A 26,083-nucleotide genomic window follows, 5' to 3' on the forward strand; every position below is an offset into this window, starting at 1 on the left:
GATCGTCCAACTAAACGCAAACCGGATGGGATGGCATGTCACTGCAGGATGCTGTGGTAGCCATGCTGGTTCAGTGTGCCTTCAATTTTGAATAAATCCCCAACAGTGTCACCAGCAAAACACCCCCACACCATCACACCTCCTCCTCCATGCTTCACAGTGGGAACCAGGCATGTGGAATCCATCCGTTCACCTTTTCTGCGTCTCACAAAGACACGGCGGTTGGAACCAAAGATCTCAAATTTGGACTCATCAGACCAAAGCACAGATTTCCACTGGTCTAATGTCCATTCCTTGTGTTTCTTGGCCCAAACAAGTCTCTTCTGCTTGTTGCCTCTCCTTAGCAGTGGTTTCCTAGCAGCTATTTGACCATGAAGGCCTGATTGGCGCAGTCTCCTCTTAACAGTTGTTCTAGAGATGGGTCTGCTGCTAGAACTCTGTGTGGCATTCATCTGGTCTCTGATCTGAGCTGCTGTTAACTTGCGATTTCTGAGGCTGGTGACTCGGATGAACTTATCCTCAGAAGCAGAGGTGACTCTTGGTCTTCCTTTCCTGGGTCAGTCCTCATGTGTGCCAGTTTCGTTGTAGCGCTTGGTGGTTTTTGCGACTCCACTTGGGGACACATTTAAAGTTTTTGCAATTTTCCGGACTGACTGACCTTCATTTCTTAAAGTAATGATGGCCACTCGTTTTTCTTTAGTTAGCTGATTGGTTCTTGCCATAATATGAATTTTAACAGTTGTCCAATAGGGCTGTCGGCTGTGTATTAACCTGACTTCTGCACAACACAACTGATGGTCCCAACCCCATTGATAAAGCAAGAAATTCCACTAATTAACCCTGATAAGGCACACCTGTGAAGTGGAAACCATTTCAGGTGACTACCTCTTGAAGCTCATGGAGAGAATGCCAAGAGTGTGCAAAGCAGTAATCAGAGCAAAGGGTGGCTATTTTGAAAAAACTAGAATATAAAACATGTTTTGAGTTATTTCACCTTTTTTTGTTAAGTACATAACTCCACATGTGTTCATTCATAGTTTTGATGCCTTCAGTGAGAATCTACAATGTAAATAGTCATGAAAATAAAGAAAACACATTGAATGAGAAGGTGTGTCCAAACTTTTGGCCTGTACTGTATATATTAGGAACTATCGGTCCAGTTTTAGTGTGACTATACATGCATGTTTTACCTGACTTCCACACAATTCACATTCCATGTTATAAGAAGTATATGTAAAATAGGATGAAGACTGTGTAATATTATTGAAAGCTCATGAACAGCTGTAAAATGGACCTTGAAGCCAGACTCTCAAGTGTTTTCACATGATTAAGAAAGATCTTTGGTAGCCAAGAAGTTACAGCGCATGTCACGTTACCACAAGGTCATGGGTTTGATTCCAGCCTTGGGACTTTAGTTGCATGTCAAACTCCTCTCTTCCTCTATTTGTCTGTAATCTACTCTGTCATCTGTCAAATAAAGGTGAAAATGCCAAAATAAATGCATCTTAAAAAAAACAATGTTCGTTGAGCCTCAAAAGAAACACTGACTCATCACGATTTGTGATACTGGGCTTTATAAATTAAATTGAATTGAACAACAAAACAAAACAAATATGAAAGAGAAGTTTTGGATATTTTAATAGAAAGTAAGACAGACATAACCATACCATGTGTTTATTCCAATCCTTCTCTAATGTAAATGCCACCCTGTTGAAATCAGACAGTGACAGACCTCATCACACTCATCTACCTTTTTGTCTAACAAGTACTGAAAGGAGGCTGCAGGATGAGTGAGAATACATTAGTCATACCCAAATAACAAGAAATCTGGGGGGGTACATGCACACATCTCCTTTTCACTAATAGCTTCTTAGCCTTTAAAGACGAGGTACAGGATGGCTACCCATGAGACAAATATACCGAAACATATCAAACATCCACAATTCCTAATTGCGTCACATTGAGCCAGGAGTTATTCAGAAGAAAATTCTTCTCCATTAAATGCTCTGTTCAGTAACATTAGTCCTCACAGGGAAGTCCCTAACTTGTTGATGTGCGATAGTTTATTTTAGCAACTAAAAGGACAGTCTGAATGTTGTGCTGCCTAAGCTTTGCATCTCTTCCAGGTACAAAAGTCCATTCAGATGTCGTCGGCTGCCGAAATGTATCTGGAGACAAAGTTCTTGATCTCAGAGATGTGCTTGGTCTCTTTGATGGTGGTGTCTCGGCTGCGGACTTGAAGGAGGCCGCTCTCGAGCGTGTTCTCACTGATCACCACAGTGAAAAGCACTCCCATCTCATCATACCTACAATGCATTGACACAGAGACACACGTCAGTCCACAGCAAGAGACACACTGCTTATTTGCTGCTTGTACTAATGAACAACTTTGCTTCAGTAACGACACTGAACTGCACTTTACTTTGCGTTCAGCTGCTCCATTGACATTGGCAGAGTTTCGAGATACCCAGGCCACGCAGAGATCTTAACCTCCATAAACTCCTGCAGCAGCCCTTCACACACCTATGGAATAATCAGATATTCATTACTATACTTTCAATAATGCCTACACAGCAAAAATGTTCAATAAAAAAAGAACCCTTTCAACCAGTACTTGCCTCACTTTTTACAGTGGATTCACAAAGATCAAGATATAAACAACAATATTCACTGATGTCCACTCATATTATGTTCTTCTTACCTGCCTCAGCTCCACAGTGGCTCCCCTGCCAATGTCTAAAGCCACTTTGACTGGAGCCAAAACTGGATGCAACTTCAGAACCTGAAATCAACAGTGACCAAAGAACTCAATGACAGAGGATCACACCACAAAAGAGAGGGCGACTGTCAAGTGAAAAGGTGGAATATTAATCGTCTGCACAGCTGTGGGTCATCACCTTTCTCTGATGCACTTTCTGCTTGCTGTCTTCTTTCCTGAGCTGCTGGAGCGAGTTGGCCAGAAAGGCCAACACACCACGGTCCATGTTCCCGGTTATTGAGATGACGTGAGGAACTGACTTACGACCATCTCGACACTGAAGCAAGTTTAGAAAGACAATTAACACTGTGTGTGATTGAGTACATGGAAGAAAGGCAACAATAGCAGAGAAAAGCTGCTCCTGTGTATTAACATTGACGACGGCTTTGTCCTATTCAAGTGTCCCAGTAAGGGCGAAGACATATTTGCTTTTAACCACACATACATGTAGACAACCAACTTCATCATGAACAGAACTGTTCACGCACTAGCCTATGTACTAAAGCTACTGAAGGATTCCACTAAAGGGCAAACCAGAGAGCTCAGACAGTTAGAACTTCTGGATTTGCATGATGTTAACAAAACTCATGGTGACACTTGAAGAGGTTACTATATTGTAAATTCTGAGATCATAGCAGAAAATCTGTCGCCAGTTGTTTTGACAAGTGTATTTGTCACTGTGTAGCAGAGCGTACGACTTGATAAATGAGGTTATACTGATTATACTGCAGTTGTGTGAGAATTTGTAAATGGATGTTATGATATAGTTTCGCTTTTGTCAAACGCTGACCTGGATGACTTCAATTCAAGACTTTTCTTGAAGAATTCAACGTAACACAGGGCAAGTAAATAATATATAAATGGTCATATTGGGGGGGGGGGGGGGGTGAAGTATTCCTTTAAGTCATGATGGTGTCAAAGTGAGCCAGCATGCTAATACCAGGACGCTGAAACTGAAGCAGTTACATGAAATTCTAAACTGTGTTATATGTGCTTTTAACCACAATGTATTATGGTTTTAACTACTGTTGACATCTTATTTTGTTTATTATTCTAGGATGACAAGGTTAACATTGCAACTGCAAAGCTTCTACATCCTGTATGTGACTTTTCAGCAACAGCAGCTTGACAGGTAAGACGCTAAATTCAGACGTACAGTGCAGACTGACCTGTAGTTTGGTACGGACTCCTTTGTGTGTCTGCAGCAGCTCCGTGTTTCCTCTGCTCCATAGCGTCTCCAGGGGCTCCTCTCCCCATGGGAAACTGTAGATGATCCTCACACCACGAGACACGGCCTCCTCAAGTTCCTCCTCTGGGACATCTCTGCTGCTAAAGTCCAATGGAGACAGGGCAAACTGGAAAGACATGGGCAGACGTGATTTCATGTACCTGAGATACAATCTTTGGCTCCTCCCCAAACCCCCTCTCATCTCATTGTTGAGTTTTGGAACTAAAGTCTTACATACACATCAAAACATCAGCAGCTTTCTGTGGGTAATAGCAGTGTCTGGGGGGGGGGGGGCTGGGCTTGCAGGAAGATCAGTGACTGAATCTTAGACTTAGAAAACTATGTATCAGTGATGGGAAGTCATAAGTTACTTAGACCTTTTCAGACTAGACTGGATTCAGTGTAAGAAGCCCACGAAAATAGGACCATAAACCTCTTTGTGCTCCAGCTAGCACTACACAATATCAGCTAATATGCATATCTGAATAACTATGTTTTCATTAGTGTATAATCATTTGAGAATATCAATTCTTGTGTTTTTCGCACCTTAAAATGAGTCATTTATATCTACATATGGAGCTGGAATTCCCCATATTTTTCTCTACAGTAGCCCAGAACAGACAAACCAAACACTGGCTCTCGCTAGGACCATTCACTTTTTCCCATCAGCCACCATAGTTCTCCTACACCGGAGAAGATTCAGTTATGCAGCTTCAATGCTTGATGCCACTAAATCCTACACACTGGACCTTTAATGCAGTGCTCTGAAACACTCCTTCATATTAAAAAACACTCACTTTCCTCCACCACTTCAGTCTCTGTCGCGTCCAGTGATCCAGCCACTGGGAAGAGGTACGAGTAGAGCAGAACCACACCAGGGACGTCTGGGTGACCTCAGCGGGGCTGACAGAATAGAACCATTACATTATAACTGCAGTAGCACCGCACATACTTACCTGTTCATTGTATTTGTTATGAAACACAGTAATGCTTTTTTTTAAGCAGGGGCAGGTTCCACAGTGAGTTGTACATATTGCTAGTGTCCCACAGTCAGAACAATGTGTGGACAGGGTTTAATGATTAAAAAAGATATTTAACTTTTGCTGGTAAAGTCAACATAATCGTCTTCATATAAGATGCGAGTGATATGAATAGAATCTTATCAAGCCATATTGAGTATGAAGGAGCTTAATTCATTTGCTCTCATTTCAAAATCTCATCTGGAGAATCTGAAGTACAAGAATAAACGTTTTACAAGTATGTGTCCATACACTCACAGACAGACAGACAGATAAAGACAGACAGTAGGTGAAGCCTCACCAACCAGAGCCATCTGAGGGCTGGAAACACAGACCAGTCTCAGCCAGGCCGAAGGGCAGCTTCCTGTTTACCAGTGCCAACGCCGGGATGGCCTGCTCCAAGGCACCTGAGAACAATTTTTTTTCACTAGTTGAGGGTAGGTGTCATCAGTTATGTTCACAAGTGAGTTGCGCTATCCCTTTGTCCCTTAACAAAATTGGACTGATGCGATATTTGGTTCAAATTCAGTTTATAGACTGATATGATGGATGGAGCTTGAACTGGGATGGACTCAACCAAGGCCAAGAAAGTCACCTAAGACTTCCAATTATTTCTCATTTTACTGTAGCACCATGAAGGTTTGCTGAACCAGCATGCTCCATCTTGCAGTCAGGGCTGAACAATATGGAGAAAAAAAAAAAATCAAATATTTTTTACCAAATAAATCACTGATATTACGGCAATAGTGTAGGATTGATTTTTGATGCTTTTGTAAATATTTACATAGTGAGATATTTGATAAATAATCATCAGTAAAGCAGATTCAATGAGTAAGTGGGTAAAAGCAAATAATAAAAAAAACTAGAACAAACTGGTAAGTTCAGAAAATTACATCACCTTACTGAAATACAGCCTTTAAAACCAGAAAAGGACACTTGCAGTATTACGATATCCAAAATCTAAGATGATATTTAGTCCGATATCACGATATCGTTTTTTTATATTGCCAGCTTACTTGACATCTCCTTGCAATAGGACCAAACTTCATGCCATCATAATCATCATACAGTATACTAGTGCAGCTGCTACTTGTCATATCGCACCAGTATCATAACAATCAAACAGTGAGTCTCTATACAGCACTCTACCTTGTAGAAAGTTTGTCCTCAGAGATGGAGACCCCTGAATGAGCGTCTGTACCTTCTGGATGAGCTGCTCCCTGCTCAGTTCTTGCTGTTCAAGTATGTGTTTTAAATGCTCAGACTCAACAACCCTCAGTTGTCCCCGTCCATCTGTGGCTGTGTCCCTGCTGATGCTGCTGCTCAGAGTGTTGATCCCAAACACCTGAGCTGTGGACCTGGTCACAGAGTGCCACCACTGCTCCAGCAGACTTCTCCTCAGCTCCATGCCCAGAGGTCCATAACTGCAGCTCAGCCCACGCTGGAACAGCTCCGTGTTAGTTTGACCAGGTGAAACATAGTGTCTGTCCACGCAGAGCTGCAGCAAAGTTCTGACCTGATCCAAATGATCAGTGGATGATGTGCTGTAGTGTCTCCTGCTGTGCTGCAGGGTCAGTGTTATTCTGCACTGGGAGGTTTTCAATACCTGTAGGCGCCTTGATAGGACGTTTCTGACACCGTAAGACAACATGATGATAAACTTGACCAAAGTAAATCCAGAGGTTGTCTTTTCAAGTGATGATTCTTCATGAGTAAAACAAGAACGCCAGCTTAACTATGGTCCAACATAAAATGCTGTGTTAAGGAAAAGATAAACTATGATCGTTAAAATGTTAACAAGGTTTTAATGTAGCAAGTTACCAAACAGCCTTTCTTAAAGTAGAAAGGAGAGTAAACTGTTTGTGTTGAACACTAAAATCAAGGTCCAGTAAGAGATGACTTTATCCTCCGTCTCTTGAGCGTCAATAGCATACCTCAGCTACCTAACGGCATATATGCTACGTACCGGAAATGCTGTGCAATTAAAACAAATGCATTCGCATGACTTTCTTAACATTGTTGTTGCATAGTTATTGTTCAATGATAACCGCTAGGAAAAGTTTGAATTTCACTGTAATACATGTGATGTATGATCCGGAAATGATAACGGGCATGACCCGCCCTACTCGGCCTCCTATTGGCTGATCCCGATACTATCCTAACCAATCTTACACCTCATATTTAAATCTAACCAATCAGACCAACGAAGACAACGGACACTAGCCAATCAGAGGGAGAGGAGGGCGGGTCATGCCTTCTCTAGGAAACAAAAATAGCATCCGGGTTACAAATTTTATATTAATAGCTGAGACCTCTTAAATAATCGGGAAAATTATATGTAATAAAAACAAATGACTTATATTATGTCTGAATTGACACCTCCCTCGTACGATTTTATTTTTTATCTGTATTAGTTTTTGTTCTATGTTTTCTTTTGATATTGTTTTGTTAGAATGACATTTTTTATATATATATTATGAAATCTCTCTCTGTACAATGTAGTGTTATATTTGAAATATGATTTAAAAAAAAATTCAGGTGGTGGTGTCTTTCTGTAGTAACTGGATATTCTAACACACTTTATGTTTGATATAACTGTCTCATGTTCACTTAGATTTTGTTAAAATATATATATATATATTTCATTCATTAAAGGGGAACACATCCCAAATTAAGCAGTCCAATATGTTAATTCCATGGCTTAGGAAAGTTTAATCAATGTTTGTGAACATGAGCTACCGTCTCAAGGCCAGAAACCAGAGAAGTGAGCCTCAAACTTGTGATGTCATTATCAGCTGTTGTTTTTAGTCCTGAGGCAGAAAATATACCCATGTACTCAGAACATTCCCCTGGGTGCTCTCAGTGTCGTCCATATGATCTATGATCAGTATTCTCAGTGGTAACAGCGACCCTGAACTTAACGTGCACTAGACAGTTAGGTTGGGCTGAATAGGGTACTGACTCCAAAAATGTAGGACAGGAACATCCAGAGGTTGCAAACAGCCATAATGCCCAATAATATACACCTCGTTTTAAATCCTTGCAGCATTGCTTTTCACAAGTCAGCTCAATACTGGTATTATAATGCAAAGCGTAACTTCTTTTAATCTGCCTTCAGTCTAATCACTTTGAAACATCTAAGGTAATGTCAGAAATGTGTTCACAGTATGGCTTGAGTCATGCATTCCTGATACTACCAGGTTCACAGGTGTGTGTGTCTAAGTGTGGTTTAGAAGTACCAAGATCCACATTAAAACAATCGCAGTTGTAGTAGTTCTCCCAACCCAACTTTCCCACACAGTCAACACATCACACAGGTCCTGTTTTCTTGTTTTTATTTAAAAGGGTCACACACACCCTTTTATATGATCTTCATAACATCACTTTAAACATACCACGAACTGAAAACATTGCATTACCTAGTAAAAATAAATTACTGAGGAATGTAACAAAAAAACAGTCAAGGAAAAATTGCGGCAATCGTAATTGCACTATTGGAGACGTGTCTATGACTCCATTTAATGCTCTGGGTTTACTGAATATTTCCAACCCTGCTGTAAGCAAAACAAAGTTAAACAGTACAAAGGATAATAATAATAACAATAATTATAATAATCATACTGTAAGATTTCAAGACTAAACCCAAATCATGTTGGTTCCATATATTGTGCGTATATCATATCTACTGTGGGAAGGGTGGTGGCATGGGGTAGGGCACCATTGGTGGTGGGGGTGGTGGCTGTTGGGCCTGTGGTGGTGGTTGAGAGTTGAATGGGAATGGTGGGTGGTTCATGCCATTCTGAGCGGCTCTTTGCATGGCCCCAAACTGAGGGGGGCCCTGGAAGCTTTGGTTACCAAAGGCACCCACCTGATTTGCTGGAGCACCAAAATTACCCTGTCCATTGCTGTTGCTATAATTGTTGTTGCCATAGCTACCACTTGAGTTACCACTGTTGCCCCCATAGCTGCCACCATTTTGGACCTTATTGCCACCAAAGGCACTCTTCGGCCCACTGCCAAACCCCCTATCACTGTCCCTGTCCCTGTAGCTACTACCGCCAAAGTTGCTCCTCCCACCCCCGGAATACCTATCCCGACGGTCATCCTTGTAGCCACCTCTTCCCCCCCTTCCACGACCTGAATTAGATGAAGACAGGAGAGGGACAAAAGGGGAGAGAGTAGAGTGGGTTCAGATTATTAATACACTGAACCTACAATATAGCAATGACACAAAGAGACACTGTCAAAATAAATAAAGCCCCTTTCAGTCATGGAATATGTCAGCATAACTGGAAACAATATGTATTCATTTAGTCCAGGCTGAGCTGACATGACAAGAATCTCAGCAACTCTGCTCAGTTTACTGACGAATCTTTGTGCTTTGGAGAGCATTTATGTAACATAGTCCATGTCTTCAAAGGGGCTTTTTAGATTATTTCAACAATAAAATTCAAGAATATTTAATGCCTAATATTAATAAGACTGAATTTAGGACATTTAAAGACATTTTAAAGGACCCTACAGACACTCTGTACTAAAACATATACTGCATCTTCCTTTACAGTCATTATTAATGTGAAGAAGTTTACCTCCTCTGTCCTCGGCCATCTGGATCAGCTTGGGGTTAATGGCCTGGTTGGCCTCGCGGAGCACAGAGATCAGGTCACTGGCCTGTTTCATGTTGTTGGGGGTGAAGAAGGTGTAGGCTGTGCCCGTTTTTTGACTTCGGGCTGTGCGTCCAATGCGATGGATATAATCCTCGGAGGAGTTAGGGTAGTCATAATTGATGACAAATTTCACATCCTCCACATCTGTGAAAGTGTTGCAGTGTGGCAAAACAAAACATGGAGGCCACACAGGATTTTGCACACCACAACAGCCAGATCAAAGGGAAAAGTTAGCAACTGTTGAGGCTGGGGGAAGAAAATGGTTTATTAGGCTGTGGAGGAAAGTGTTAAAACAACATCAGATCGCGTATACATCTACTCCATGGGAATACTACTGTGGGAAGAGAGAAACGATGCACACTCCGATTGCTTACCATAATCAAAAAGATCCAAAAGACATTCACTCTCCCTTTTGTTAACCAAGGGAGAAAAAAATGGATTTAAGTCTTACCATAAAGGAGTATGCATTCACTAGTCCTTTCCCAATGCAGCGAAATCCCCCACAAATTGTCAAGTGACATCCAGGAGCTTCTACGCAGTTGGGCCACGATATGCACTGGGGCCTCCTCATGTGCCAATATAGGACCATTCAGGGGTACATTTTTGCAGGTCCGTTTTTCCCAGTACACTCTCAAAAGAAGCTTGATATTAAAGGCCGCACTGCACGTCTTGCCAAGACAAAATAGACCAAGTACTAATTTGAACGGGGCCCCCTTCCAAAAAAATGAAAAAGGCCCAAGCATTGAACCCTGTGGGACCCCTCACCGAGCACGGAACAATTCCCCCCGCCCCTTCATCAGTCTCATCAAGGCAAGATCTTCCAAGAAGCCAGTGTTCACTTGAGAAAATGTCTCTCGTTGGCAGGTCTCGACATGACTATAGAAACGCAGGCGAGGGAGGAACTTTGGTTTGAGCTGTCTCACTCTCTTTTTCCTCTCACTAGATGTTCCCACTACCCCCTAAACACATGTGCCAGGTCTCATCAATTTTCAGAGACAAATAAAAGATTTCAAACTGCTCTCTCCATTTCAAGAAATCCAGCACTTTGACGGGAAAAGAAAACAACTGAAAGCTTAGACAGGCTCACAAGCACCCATGCTGTGTGATACAAGCTCCGAAAGGTAACAATTGTTCCAAATCTCAAACAAGTGACTTGCAATACAGCGCTCTCTAACACAACAGCATGCAAGGCAGAAGTCACAACATCAAGCATATCTTTTTTTTCTTTTCTTTTTCTTTTTTTTTTTTTTAAACGTTTGAGTTGGAAACAGCTGGATGGCATTTGTCAGGTGAAATCCATGGACAGAGAACAGATGTGTGTGTCTTTCAACAACATATCAGAGACCAAGGCTTAGCCACAGAGCCTTTTGAAGATCACTGGCACACAACAGCTTTCACCTCTCTAGGCCCACTGGGTGGCAAGCCAGTTGAGCACTTCCAATATGTCATCCTTCTCCCTCTCGAGGCCTGGGACTGTCATGCCTAGCGCCTGCCACAAAGACTCCACCTTAAGGTGAGAAAAACTCAGAAAATGCATAGAAAAGTTAAAGAAAGCAAAACCACTTTCTTTAAAGTAAGTGTAACACTGATAAAAAATGTGTTGCTACTTAATGACATACTGACCCAAGCCACGGGAAGCCACATCTGTAGCAATGAGGATTGGAGCTTTGCCGTATCTGAACTCTGAAGAGAGAGGGATAGTATTTTAATAAATTACAGAGCAGCATGTGATAGGGTTAAATGTTTTTTTTAAAATTAACTTGCAATGTTATTTATCAAATCTCACCATTAAGGACCCAGTCCCTCTCCTGCTGACTCTTGTCTCCATGAATTCCCATTGCTGGCCACCTGTAACAGACAGATTAATTACTAATGCAACGAGAAGTACAGGGACTGAGAAAGAAAAAATACCATTTGAATAGCTAAATGTTATCTTTCCAGATGAAAAGACAAGCCAAAATAAACCAAGGACATTCTTGGAGGGAATGGAAGAGAAGAGCCTTACCCATCTCTTCTCATCCTCCTGGTGAGCTCATCACAACGCCTTTTGGTCTCCACAAAAATAATAGTCTTGTTCTCCTTTTCGCTCATTATCTCCTCCAGCAAACGGATCAGTCTGACAGAGAAGACAAAAAGGAGGATAACACTAAATATTATCAAAAATGTACGATGTTAGTGCAACAGACATTATGCCTCTACTGATACAGTATAGTCATAGACTGATTTAAGATTAAAAACGCTTTCTTCCAACTACTTGCATATTTAAAAAAGGAACACGTATGGCCAAGGACTGAGACAAAATTCTTCTCCATCACATCAGCTGACTGCTGCTAATGAAGAGGTAGAAATCATCTACTCACTTGTCCTCCTTCTCCATGTCATTGCAAACATCAACTATCTGCAGGATATTGTGGTTGGCACTGAGCTGCAGTGCGCCAATGTTGATCTGGATGTAGTCCTTCAGGAAGTCCTCAGCCAGCTGGCGAACTTCCTTAGGCCAGGTGGCACTCCACATCAGGGTCTGACGGTCTGGCTGGTAAAGACAAAAAGGAGGATATCAACACTATCTCTCAGCTTTAAAGTAAATTAAACACATTTAACAGTTAAAGGATGCACCACTCATATATAGTATCGCCAACATCTAATCTGGGTGAGTTAAGTATGAGTATTGGTTGCAGGTTGTTAGGTCAACTTGTGTGGGCATGTATTTGATTCCGTTCCCTGGAGAGTTAATATTAATAATATTTCTCATAAACAATGCAGCTGAGTTGTATTCTCTTTACTTTGAGTTTGTCTCAACAATATTAATATGCAAACTGTCTGCCAAGTTAAAGAAAATAACACAAGTTACCCGAATTTGTTCCACTATTTTGCGGATCTGAGGTTCAAATCCCATGTCCAGCATGCGGTCAGCTTCATCCAGCACCAGATAGGTGCAACGACGTAAATTGGTCTTACCACACTCCAGGAAGTCAATGAGACGACCTGGAGTAGCAATGCAAATCTCAACACCTAAAAATAAAACAGGGAACCCATTATAACAGATATTCAAACTTAAAAAACAAACAAACAAACAAACAAAAAAACCTTTATTCATTAAGCGACATTTAATAGCAGCAAATGAATAAAGTAATAATTACAAAGGGAGAGTCACAAAGTGAGCATACCCCTCTCAAGGTCCCTGATTTGGGGTCCTTTGGGCGCACCACCATAGATGCAGGTGCTCTTGAGACGGGAGGCCCTGCCATATTCAGCAGCCACTTGTTGCACCTGCTGAGCCAGCTCACGGGTTGGTGCCAGCACCAAGCACTAAAGAAAGATCGATACAATTATCAAGTCTATAATTATCGGATAGTGCAGCCTTCACAACAAATACATTGTTCAGACATGTACGACTCATATACATTGAACTGATACAACTACTTTTGTGCTTATCATTTTATGTTGGATAATCTTTGGATAGAGCCAAGTAACTTCACCACAACCAAGAGACAGTGGTCCCTGCAGACCAGGAACACGGCTGCCCCAATTAAACTGGCTCAGTAAAGCATGCCAAGCTTTAATCATAAGCAATTTATCTTCCTCCTCCCAAAAAGATGATAACCCTACTGATAGTATAATACCATGTCCCTTTGAAAATCCTTCTTGCAGCCAGGTGAAACACAAGAGATTGTCTCTTGTGTTGATTTGTCTGCACACCATATCAAATTTCAGGAGAAGGCAGCAGTTTAGAGCAATGCATCGATCAGTATGATATGAAGACTGGGCAGCATCTTTAATTGTGATGGCTTGAAAATAATTTTACTGTTCTTCAAAAATAGTAAAAATAAAATGTTGTCAATCTGTTCCTGTGCCAATGGAGACGTCAGGTCAGAACACACACTAGGACAATATATTTTCAAGTGTACTTACAATAGGTCCATCTCCATGCTCCAAGAATGGCTGATGTTGGATGTGCACAATTGCAGGCAGAAGGTACTGAGGAACAATAAATAAATAAATAAATGAAGGGCTGAGCTCTAATACACATCTTAACTCAAAGTGCACATTTATCAGTGTTCCACTTATATATATTATCGGCAACATCTGATCTGGGTGAGTTAAGTATGAGTATTGGTGGCAGGTTGTTAGGTCAACTTGTGTGGGCATGTATTTGATTCCTTTCCCTGGAGAGCTGAGTCTTCATATGATTTGGATGCTGGGCATAATATTTCTCAAAAACAATGAGTAGTAGTCATTAACTTCAACAACATAAGCAGGATATATGTCTTCCCTCAGCCAATGAGTCTTAACACTGTTTCAAGTTGCAACATCTTATCTTAAATGTTTCTGTATTCATTATGCTAAATATCAAGCCAATCACTCTAGCCAACAGTGTAATGAACCTTGTCCAGTTATATCCAATTGAAACTGCTTTCTGACGGGTCTATGTAAAAGGCAAAAGTGTTATGTCTTAACAATCAGTGGGTGACAACAAAATCTCATATGGGTACTTGACTTACAGCAAGGGTTTTCCCAGACCCAGTCTGAGCGATTCCAACCATGTCTTTGCCACTCAGGGCAACTGGCCACCCCTGAGACTGAATCGGAGTTGGCTCAGTCCAGTTCTGTTTAACAATAACTTCCATGACGTAGCCTGAAGATGTAAGATATCCAAGTTAAATTGTTGAATGCCAAACCTTCTGACAATGACACATGTAACTGTGAACTGTTCAAAATTATGTGAATGATGGAGCATGAACTTCTACTCACTTGGAAATGCAGCTTCATGGAATTTTACAATTGGTTTTGGGCAATCTCTGCCTTTGACTGTAACTTCTTTGCTTCTTCGATACTGTTCAATCTCTTGCTGAAATTGAAAGAGGAAATGTAAAAAAACACGACCATGTTCAATACACAAACACACAAAAAACACAGAAACAGCTACAAGCAAGTCTTACAAGTGGTCTGCGTGTGGCATCAGGATGTTCCTGGTAGAAGTTCTTTTGAAACTTTGGAAGCTCGTCAAGGTTCCAGTGCTTTTTCCGCAGCCTCTCACCAGGGTTGCCAAACTTGCCTGGAGGAGGTCCACCCCTATTGCCTCCTCCGCCACCACCAAAGCGAGGAGGTCCTCCACCATACCTTGTGTAGAAGAGTGGGACACATAACGTTAAGAATGGCCAGATATTGTGCCCATTAAAAGGGGCAATCCACAAATTTCTTACACAAAATCAATTAACTAGTCGTGATTAGTACAACAAAGCTTGTGTCCTTGGAGGCCTCTGTATGATTAGAAAGACGACATAACTTGATTATTGTGAAGTACAGGGCAGTATACGGCGTTGGGTTGTATCTTAATGTTTAGGATTTAAAGTAAGAATTTCTTGCCTCTGTACACTGATTCAGATTTTTCTTTCTTTATTCCTTAAAAAGATCTGTCTATTGTAAGTTCCCCAACGTTATATACAGGCAATACTAAATCAGATATATACACAAATTCCCTCTATTCCCTGTTTTCTAACACTATATAACTCAATTGCACACAAGGGGAGGGGGCTTTAAATTACTTAGCATGTTTTAAGACAGATTAATCAACATTTAAGGAGGACACAAATCTTCTAAACACAAATTGTTTATGGCATGGAAGCAAAACTTGGAGCTGTTTGTATTACAAACACTTAGTGCTGCACGATTAATCTAATCGCAATCGCGATGTCAGGCTGTGCGATTACGTAACCGCATAAAAGGCTGCAATTTGCGATTTAATGTGGGCTAAATAAATGTTAACGTGTGTGCCTGTGAACGTGACTGCCTCTCCTGTAGCGTGTGGAGTTTGTTGACATCACGCCCACAAGCTATCCTCGTGCGTGCAGCCGGCGTGCAGCAGTGACCAACACAGATGCTGGAGAGGAGCATGAGCTCGACCATGAACAGGCTGAGTTGGTGGCGAAAAAAACGTCTGTTATATGGCGATACTTTGGATTCAGGTACGGCGACAGTGAACAGAAAGACATGCTGTGTAAGTGTAAAAGTTAAAGTCGCCACGTCCCGCGGCAACACGACCAATCTATATCAGCACTCGAGAAGGGACGTGGCGACTTCAACTTTTAAACTTTTACACAGCACGTCTTTCTGTCCAACGTCGCCATACCTGAAAGACGTGCTGTGTAAAAGTTTAAAAGTTAAAGTCGCCACGTCCCGCGACATCACGACCAATCTATATCAACACTTGAGACAGCACAGGGAAAAGTAGTAAGAGTGCATGCGAGAGAAAGCCGAGCCATGTAACGTTAAAGACAAACAGACAACTGAAAGCCGCCAGAGCCTCATAAAACAACATCCAAGCACAGTTAAGCAAACATTTGTAAGTGTCACGGGGAAATCATAGACTCCATAACAAATGAAAAATTGAGCAATTTTGCTCGGTTTCGGCCCACCTGACATGCTGCTGTGTTGTGCTATGACGCTGGAATTTGTCATTTACGTGACAACGCCTGAACCCCACACAGGCTCGCTGTGTGTACGGTTCCGTGCTGCGCTGCGCTGCTTTGTGAGCAGCGTGTTTGACTGTGCTCAGTCTGTTGATGGTCATTGACACACTGTCTGTCCATAACAATAACTATGTCAGGTCAGTGCCCCCCTAATATAATGTAGGGGAAACACTGAATCAAGCAAAAAGACTCATGATACCATTTATTTATTACATTTTATTGTAATTATATTGTAATCGCAATCGCAAATCGCAATATTGTCCACCATAATCGGAATGGCACATTTTTCCCAAATCGTGCAGCACTACAAACACTGAGCATCTCTGGCGTCCTTTCATAAGAACAGTTTCGTTACAACGTGTTAATGTAACCACATCCAATACTGCAAATATAAATTGATAGCATTTGCATTTTGCTCTATTCATGTCTAAATTTGCACCATTAAGTGACATTTAATGATTATTACTGAATTAAGATTGGCGTGACCTGTTTATACACGAGAAAACGAGCACATTAAGGGGCTGCAGGAAAAGACACTCTTAATGGAAAATGACTCGTTAAAATAAATTGCGACACAAATCTTCATCTAGGATGTGCATCCGCAAGAAGAGACACCACTGCGTCACATGACAACATGCAGGCTGCTGTGCTGCTAACGTTAACGGCTCAGCCGCCGACACAGAGCCGTCGTTAGCTGCCATTTTACCTCCAACCGGCAGGAAAACGGTGAATATTACAGATACGTCAGCGCAGGGTCGCTTGACCGCATAAAAATGTGTATCACATGTCATACACGATATAGCAACATAGCAGCCGGTGGCGACAAAACATACATGACAAATGTCTTGTTTTGAGGATGTAGCCGTGACAGCCGTGCCGCTAGCAACCGTATGCTAAGCTGTTCATCTCGGCTAACTGTCAACGTTAAAACACGCAGAGCAGGCATTTGACTCACCCTCTGTCTCTGCCGCGATCTCTGTCCGAAAATCCAGGCATTATGCAGCAGACTACTGTGGTAGAAGCAGATTACAAAACAGAATATCAATCTAAGAGCTACAGTCGGCACAGACAAAACAAAAAGAAAATGCCGGCAGACAAAAGTCTGTCTGTAGAGACGGATGTGAGGTCATACGAGGCGGATAACATTGTATCAATGCGCGTCAAACAGTGGCACACCCCTGGCACTATTTTATTTCAACACTGCTGAATATGTGATGTATCTAGAAACAGTTTTGCCTCTGTTATTACAACGTCCCCACACTTAACAATATTGAAGATGTATTTCGATATATTGTTAATAAAATCACCTCAGAATTTCATTTTTGAAATGAAAATGTACTGTTTGATGTCTACAATAATAAAAGAAGTACAGAATAACATCCTATCAATTCAAGCAAAGTATTATAACCATAAATCAAAATTTGGCCACTATAAACCTTTTTTTCTATTTGAAAATTAAATAAAAACGGTGCAACATCAAGACAATTTTTAAATTTAAAAAATAAGAAAGCTGCAAAAACCATAAAGCTGTACCCCTGGCTCTGATGTTGTTTTGTCGATACTTCTTTGTATGTTTTCTCCATTGTCGAGAAAAAAAAAGAAAAAAGAAAAAAAAAAGATTATTAATAAATAAATAAATGAATAAATAAAATAGAATAATACTTACTTTTGTCAAAATCAAGCTATTTAAACCATAGATTGATGAAACAAAATGCACCAATTGTTCATAAAAAAATCACCAGAAAATTAAGTGTTTGTTGCTCAAAACTTTCTTGCAAAGGACCCCCAAACCCCCATTTCATATGTTTGCCCCAAATGTTGAAACAAAAGCTATGCCGTTGATGTGGAAAAAGGTGGTAGTGACGACCAGCCTTGTATGTGTTTAAATTCACAAATTTTATGTGACAACTGTGCAAGCTGTAAGAAGAGAGTAATGAATACACAATATAAACAGGCCAAGAGGGAGATAAACACTTTTATGTTGTATCCTGAGAATAATATTTGAAGCTCAGTTGGGTGCAATAGTTTCATTAAAGCTTCAGTATTAAGGATTAGAGGGATATGCAAGCAAAAATGGTCATTATTGTATAATCACCTTAAACCAAGAATTGTTGTTCTTTTGGTACCTTATAAGTTTATATCAACACATGGAGCAGGTCCTCTTACACACACCCTGCCACATTGTTCCTACGGAATTCCAAAAATGGAAAAAAACAAAAACTACATCTAGATAAGCCATTTGCATTTTTGCATTGGCCACCATAGTTCTTCAACACACTTGGTACATGGTTTCAAGGTTTCAGTTCTGCAACCTCACCACTAGATGCCTCTAAATCCTACAAAGTAGATTTATAAATGTCCTCTACAGTTATACAGCTCTTTCATTGTTGTCTCTAGAGTCATGCTTTTGGACCCATTTGTTTTTTCTACTTGTTTCTTTAGTGACCTGAATTTCTCCAAAACTACTGAACAGATTTAAGTAAGAATTGCATAAAATAGGCCACAGCCAATGAACAATTGCAAAGCTACTTAGTACAGATGAAACTGGACATTTTTTAAAAATTTTTATTTGGTTTTGATAGCCTATTTGATATCATAGACCTACTGTTTCCTGTAATCGGATGCCAAAATCTTCTAGATGTGAACACCAACAACCAAATTAGGATCACTTTGAAATAGTACTGCAGATTGTTATGGTATTCCGTCTGTAGGTGGCATATCCCACGTGTAAGGGATTTTTAAAAAAAAAAAAAAAAAATCATGGGGCAAGGGGCATCAACTTTGTGTGTGTGTGTGTGTGTGTGTGTGTGTGTGTGTGTGTGTGCAAGTGTGTGTGTGCAAAAGCTTGAAGCTTCAATGCCCTGTGCATTTAACATTATTGGATTAACACTGAAAGAGAATACTTACCATTATAAAAGGTTTTACCTGCTTTTGTCAGGTGTAGTCATCACACAATGTTTTTTAAGACAGTGTTCCTGAACACACATGTTGCTGTTGCATTGATTCTGGGTTGGGTTGCTGAGTGGGATGCATTTTTATTGTATGATTTTAAATACCATTATAACATTATTGATCAAGATTATGCTGTGACAACTGATCCAGTGATACCTGAGAGAAAAAAAACAGGGTTAAGCTTAAAAATATATAGCTTTTATAATTTGAATAAATAATACATCATGTGATGTCTTGAGAGAAAGAGGCCAACATTATTTAAGTATGGTAGAGTTTGTTTTAGCAGTTATAACATGGGGACCATTCATAGTAAACATACAGAATGCTTCAAAATAGCGTAAACCTGTCAGTGTGTGCGACGCAGGAAGCAAGCGCCTGTCATCTGGTGTCTGTGTTTTATGTGCTTGGCAACCCTGCACACTAGCATCCTCACAAGGTATTAAAACAATGTTGCCAGTGAACACAACCTAGTCAGCAGTGATGTTTGACAAAGCAAATTTGTAGTTAATAAACAGATTTAGTCGTAGATAAGGTTGTGGTGTGATTACCCGCAAACTTGCTGAGATAAAGGAACAAATAAGCAACATCACACAACAAAGTCCAGTCAGATGATCAGGTTTTGTAACAATCTCAGTGTAACAATATCATGTAAACATTCATTTGAGAGAGAAGTGCACCAATGTAACATAATTAATCAGAACAGTAACAGACTGGATGTATTTAGTAAATTCTTCTGCCACATAATGTTTTAAGATATTCCAGACTTCCTTCTTCATCTTGAGGCTTTTCTATCACAAAACAGTCTTCATTTGCTTCATGTTAAATATGTGGGACATGCTGGTACCTGCAGAGACAGACAAAAAAATCATTTAAAATGATAAAACAAAAATATTTGTTTTATTCTATACATAAAATATGCAAGCTATTTTCTTAGAAATTGGCAACAAATGAGATCATTTAAAAATAAAATCCATTTATTTTAACAAAGGAGTTGTCTGGCCATTAATCTAGTCTTCCTTTATTCCTCATATGTTAGTTTTCTTGTGCAGTACTACAAAAACAACATGACTAAAATGAAGATACACTAGCCAGAGGGAATATATTTATGCATATGCAGAGCTAGAATCAAAACCTGCAGCACGTAAGAAATTACCTCCTGTGCATATGATAGAGAAATGCTACAACACCAGGCATTTAAAAAAGAAACCGTAGAAATAATCTAAATCACTTCTATTCACAGTGACAGAGGAATGAATATGGTTACTTTAGAAGCCTTTAGTTTAACTTAAGACCTTGAAGAGCAGCCTCTGTTGTGATGTGACACAGAAAAAGAAATCATTCTCAAATGTCCTACAATAACAGTTTTGAAACGTACCTCTCTGTGGTCAGCTGTGTCCCATCCGCCCTTTCCCAGTTCCTTCAGACTTCTCAAAGTGCTTACATTTCATAGGCTTGTGTTCTGTGTTTCAAAGGGAGAGACATTTCAATCACCCAAGTCAATATTTACTCTATTAATTTGCTGAATTTTATATTTTATAGCATTTTACAATTGCTTTGGCTCACTTTCACAACAGTTTCAAGGTCCCAAACACTGAACATTTCATGCAAAGAGCCAAACTGACTGCTGTCTTTACATACAAAAGCAAAACACTAAATCACATGTTCAGAGCACAGACTAATGACACCATGGTAGTCAGTACTTGTTACTAACCATGCACACAATAGCTGAATCAGTATCAACATGTGTTTCCAGGCATTTCTCCTCATTTCAGACATTTTGAACATAATCACTCACTACTTCACCGGGGGTGTCATTTATAAAACAGTGAGTAGGATCCATACTAAGCATGCATGTAGGGACAAAAGCCAAAGATGCTGCCACCAAAAAATATTTGACAATATCTACAATGCACATGTTTCTGCTGCACATGTGAACACAGAGTGAAAGTATTTTTGTTGGCTTCATTGTCTCATTTTCGCTTGATTTAAAAACCACAGAGGGAAGTGCAGTCCACTATAATAAACCCCTGAGGCACAGGTGGAACTGCACATTGGCAGTGTGACCACCTGTGAAGGACACGCACCGCAGCCTACTTCCCACTTTGACTAGTGACATCATAGATATCTATTTAGGATTAAAAATGACACAAATCGTTTGTTAATTGCTGTTGTGTTGTCTGCAATGCTTAGCTTGCTGAAATGTAGGTGTGTTTCCTGTTTTGTTTGTTAAATGGGTTCTGTATGCGACATTCAGAGCCTTAACATTGCAGTAAACAACTATTTGCTATGTAAAGATACACTGATTAATCACAACTTTAAAGCCACTAACAGGTGCAGGGCAGTGCTTAATTTGTAAAATTAGAAGTAGGGGAACACATTGGGCCTCTGAGAGAGCAGTGTTCCCCCACTCCCAAAAGTGGGGGAACACTTTTTTAAGCGGCACCCGAGCCGCCTCACTGCGCAACTCCAAATGGAATGGTTGTGACATCTAGTGTTGTCACGGTACCAAAATTGGGACCCACTGTATGATACCAGTGAAAGTATCACAGTTCTGAGTAGTATCACGATAGCACAGCAACAATGAGGCAGATGTGCCTTTTGTCATTTATAAAAAGATAAATCACTTTTCTATAATACATCAATGATATTTCAATGGAATAAATTACTTATTGACGTATTCATACTTCAAAAACAGCATCAATAAGTGATTAACATAGGGGGGATTGAAATAAAATAAATAAATAAATAGTAGTTTTTGTAGTTTTTAGATGTGAATAGTTCTAGACCCATGCAAATTAGTGCCGGAACGCATCAGGGCCTTTTCTGAAAAGATCCTGGTATGCGTTCCAGTACGTTCCGGCTCAAATTAAGCACTGGTGCAGGGTATTACATTGATCATTTTGTCACAGTGCGATGTTCTGCTGGCATACCTTTGGTCCTTGCATTCGTGTGGAGACCACTTGGCATGTTCCACCCACCCAAACACCATGCAGGCCAAGTAAACCCCTCATGGCAATGGCACTCCCCAGTGGGTGCGGGACTGACCCAAGGAACATGACAAAGAGCTCAAGGTGTCAACTTGGCCTTCAAATTTCCCAGACCCCAGTGTGACAGGACTCAGAGGATCTCTGCCAACGCTTTGGTGCCAGAAACTACTGGAAATCTGGGAGGTCCTGTGCCCATGCCTTGAGAGGTCAAAGGCCCCACAGTGGATCAGACTTGGCCCTGACCTGTCAAATTTTGGACATAGGACCTCTTTAGTACTGGTGCACCTCATAGATGCTCTATCAGATTAGGATCTGGGGAATTTGGAGGTCAAGTCGATGCTTTGAGCTCTTTGTCAGGTTCCTCAGGCCATTTCTGAGCAGTTTTTGGAGTGTGGCATAGTGCCTTGTCCTGGTGGTGGGCCAATGCTATGCGGGAGTGCCATTGCCATGTCGGGGGAGGAACTTGGAAGCACATGAAGTGTCATTGACATAAATGCCAGGGCCCAAGGTTTTCCAGCAAGAACATCACAGTCTAATGAGATGATCAATGTTATTCACTTTACCCATCTCAGGTTTTAATGTTGGGACTGATCGGTAGTGGAGTATTGATGTCCTGAGCAGAGAGTGAAGTCACACTCCATTTGTGTGTGTTGTAATCCAAGTTTCTCTCTTCTTTGTTGTGGTAGATAATCTGGACACACGTGCATGGGAGTGCGTGTGAGTCCCTTTGTGTGTACTCCACCTGTTAGCTAATTGCCACCATTTCGCATGGCGCTCGTAGGGCACTTACAGCTGATAACGCCCTCCCGACCCACAGTGGCGCAACGGTATTGTGGTGGGTGGAAGTGTAACTACCACCCTTCAGTTAAACCCCCATGTTAGCATTGTTCGCTCTGTCAGCACTGTCACCATTGTTAGCACTGTTTGGGCTGTTAGCACCATAAGCTGCTAGCCGCTGGCTCAGCCACCTCCATGTTGAGAGCCGTGTGCAGACAATACGAGCTCAGACTCTGCATCATATATATTCTCTGAATGTCGTAAATAGCTCCTTTAATAATATGTAAAAATCAACAACAAATATGAATGAAACATGGAAGATCTTGACAAGTAGACTCATACTACAAAACTGTTTTATGAACTGAGGGGAGTTTTTTGTGTTGTGCATTTTCCTTCAATAAACACAAAATTGACCAAATACCTCCCTACTGAACAAAGATGATCAAATATAAGTGGTAATATTTTACTTACTGCAAAACTCCTCCAACAAGTCAGCGTTGTCTCTGATGAGTTCAGTGATGTTGGCTTTTAACTGGTAATTCATTTTCATAAGACTGGCTTTATCTTCCAGTAACTGGTCCTTTTCTCTTCTCCAGCTGGTTTTGTTTTTATTCACTATTGGAGGGAACAGCAAAACAGCAATGAATAGTCTCATATGTTATCATATTATTACACCAATCATCAACAACATGTGAAGTGCTTGTTTCTTTACAGTTACTGTTACAAACACCAACAGAATTAGGAAAAACTCACTATGGACCCAGAGGCAAATGATCCCGGCCAAGAGGAGAAGACACATCACACCCAGAATCACTAAATCAGCTCTGACATGATTCCTCTTTCCTGAGTTTTCACTGACGACTGACAAATAAATGATCAACATCAAGCTTTTAAAACACATTAAATGAATGAATGTTTAGCCATATCTAATGTTACAAGCTGCAATTAATAAAATACAAGAAAATTAAATTGTTCAGAGTCAACAAAGTCCCACTGCTGTATCACACGACCAAACTACACAGAAAACTAAGACGAAAAGACACCTGCTTGTTGCTCAGGTTAGCGTGTCCGTACCTGGCTGCTGAATCTCTGCTGGTGTATTTGGTGACGTGCCCTCCACCCAGGGGTTGTCATACACTTTCAGGCTTTCTGCACTGACATAGATGTTCACCATACTCTCCCTATCATCCTGACCACAGTAAACTTTGTTAGTGATGCCAGGCTCGGCGTACAGATCCTCCGACATCTTATGGCTAATATAATTTAAAGATTGCTCGCAGTGTTACAAGGTTTGTTTTTAATCTTGATATAACAGCTGTGTCTGTCTTCTCAAAGAGGATAGACATCCACACTGATGTTTAAAAGGGGAAGAGCCACAGAATAAAGGAAGTCATAAGTAATTACCATTTGGGCGTCTGTTCCCTCTAAATTCACCTGATCATCAGTGACCTTAGACATTTGATTTGATGTCCATAACCAGGGATAACAGTCAAGGTTCAGGGACCATTTATTGCTAACTAAAAAGCAACAACACACTAAACCAAATCAGAGACAACTAACAATAGGTGGCCACTCTGTGATTGTGAGGAGGGTGAAAGAAAGGATAAAACCATATAATGGCCATGCATGATGACTTTTTCCCTGTCAAATGCAGATTTAAAACAAGATGTTGGTCTACGGTTTACATTAAATGAAACCATTTCCACATATTCAACTATGTTTCAAAGTTTCTCTTCAGAAGACACATGTGGTGAATGTGGTGGTGTGGTTTCTTGTGCAATACAACACCAACACCATGACTGAAATGAGCACACATTGCCTTAGGGACACATTTAAGCAGAATTTTACACAGATCTGCAACATATTAGACATTACCTCCTGTGCAACTGAAAGAGAAGTCTGACAATACCTGACATTTAGGACAGAAACTGTAAAAATAAATTGAATTCTTATTAATATATAGGAGAAACCAATGGATAATTTTCCAATTTTGACTGGAATCAGTGTGTTTTTGTCTTCAATGTACAGAAATTATTTTTTATAAAGTTTCTTCTCCGCTTGTGTTGCATCAGGCAGAACAGGTGTGTTTATCGCCAAAGATCACCAAAACTGAGTACTCTGACATTTAACACAAATGCACCCACACCAGTGTTTTTACTTAGAGTTGGTGACATCATGTGATTCCCAGCAGAGCTCCACCCAACTTAGACCTGTGCTGTGTCTCAAATCACATACTTCTATCAGTACACTTCCATGTAGTGTACTGTTTGCACTATGTACTTATTGGCGTAGTGCACAAATTTCGACAGGGTAGTGTTGTCTCAAACCAAACACGGCCATTGTGCACTCACCGGAAATGACGACCGCAAATTAGTTAGTTAGCGAACTAGCATTAGCATCGCGTTATCGTCCGTGGCACCAAATCATTACAGACTGCTAAATTAACCCAATAAACCCACTGCTGGCTTATACCCGACAACAATATAGTGGTGCTTAGTGGTCAACTTCTTGACCGTTTTGAGTGCACCATCCGGGTACTCATAGTGCACTGCATTTTTCCATACTTTCCATACACTCCATACTGGGTGTGCAGAGCCTACATGGGGTTGTTGCTCTGTGACTCTGGCGAGCTTAGTTGTGGTTTTGAACAGGTCCATTAAACTAGAGTTTGAAGAGGTTAAAAATGCAGCTGTGTGCTAATACTGGACCTAACTGCTCTGTGAAACAAGCAAAGGTTCAGCTGAACTGCAGGTAAACTGGTCTGAGCCGCCCACAGCAGGTGTGTCGGGGACCAACATCATATGTGTGTCCAGTACCCATAGTACCATACTATTTAGCATGCCAGAAAAAACGAGTATGTCCCATTACATAGTATGTACCAGGATGTCCTACTGCATCTGGTCGCATTTTTCAGTATGCAAGCCAACATGTATTACTGGCTATTCTGACCCACAATCCTTTGTGTTAAAACTACATACATTGCAAAGTAACAACAGCAGAGCTCCAGGTTGACCTCCATCTCTGGCAAGCTCAGGAAATGTTAAGTGATAGCGTAGCATGTCCCAGTTGTATGCATACCACATGCAACAGTACGTACTTTACAAAGGCAGCTGCAGTATGTACTGATAGTAAAAAGAAAAAGTATGTGATTCTGAACGCATTGTGTATCTGTGTTGCTGCACTGTTACTGATTTCATTCTGATCCGCAATGTGGTTTGATGTTTC

The 26,083-nt window shown here is 40.7% G+C and overlaps 3 protein-coding genes across 3 annotated transcripts; all 3 read right to left on the reverse strand.

The window, feature by feature from the left end:
* Positions 1–1,614: 1,614 nt before the first annotated feature.
* polg2 (polymerase (DNA directed), gamma 2, accessory subunit) lies at positions 1,615–7,121 on the reverse strand. The gene is made up of 8 exons (XM_033623038.2): positions 6,155–7,121; positions 5,307–5,412; positions 4,784–4,889; positions 3,928–4,113; positions 2,898–3,035; positions 2,702–2,782; positions 2,423–2,523; positions 1,615–2,306 (listed from the first exon to the last, which is right to left on the reverse strand). Exons 1-8 carry the CDS (start codon positions 6,654–6,656, stop codon positions 2,141–2,143), a joined length of 1,386 nt encoding a protein of 461 aa, XP_033478929.1. The 5' UTR covers positions 6,657–7,121; the 3' UTR covers positions 1,615–2,140.
* Positions 7,122–8,323: 1,202 nt separating this feature from the next.
* On the reverse strand, positions 8,324–17,274 carry LOC117255514 (putative ATP-dependent RNA helicase DDX5). The gene is made up of 13 exons (XM_033624505.2): positions 17,098–17,274; positions 14,613–14,793; positions 14,425–14,521; positions 14,175–14,308; positions 13,585–13,650; positions 12,840–12,981; positions 12,524–12,684; positions 12,033–12,205; positions 11,678–11,788; positions 11,459–11,520; positions 11,296–11,355; positions 9,595–9,816; positions 8,324–9,142 (listed from the first exon to the last, which is right to left on the reverse strand). The coding sequence occupies exons 1-13, from the start codon at positions 17,136–17,138 to the stop codon at positions 8,688–8,690; spliced, it is 1,905 nt and encodes a 634-aa protein (XP_033480396.1). The 5' UTR covers positions 17,139–17,274; the 3' UTR covers positions 8,324–8,687.
* Positions 17,275–18,719: 1,445 nt separating this feature from the next.
* On the reverse strand, positions 18,720–24,196 carry LOC117254628 (uncharacterized). The gene is made up of 5 exons (XM_078165501.1): positions 23,933–24,196; positions 23,612–23,719; positions 23,330–23,473; positions 20,470–20,553; positions 18,720–19,938 (listed from the first exon to the last, which is right to left on the reverse strand). Exons 1-4 carry the CDS (start codon positions 24,102–24,104, stop codon positions 20,480–20,482), a joined length of 498 nt encoding a protein of 165 aa, XP_078021627.1. The 5' UTR covers positions 24,105–24,196; the 3' UTR covers positions 18,720–19,938; positions 20,470–20,479.
* Between the last annotated feature and the right edge of the window lie 1,887 nt (positions 24,197–26,083).

This window comes from Epinephelus lanceolatus, chromosome 3 (assembly GCF_041903045.1).
Source record: "Epinephelus lanceolatus isolate andai-2023 chromosome 3, ASM4190304v1, whole genome shotgun sequence".
In the NCBI taxonomy this organism is placed as follows: domain Eukaryota; kingdom Metazoa; phylum Chordata; class Actinopteri; order Perciformes; family Serranidae; genus Epinephelus; species Epinephelus lanceolatus.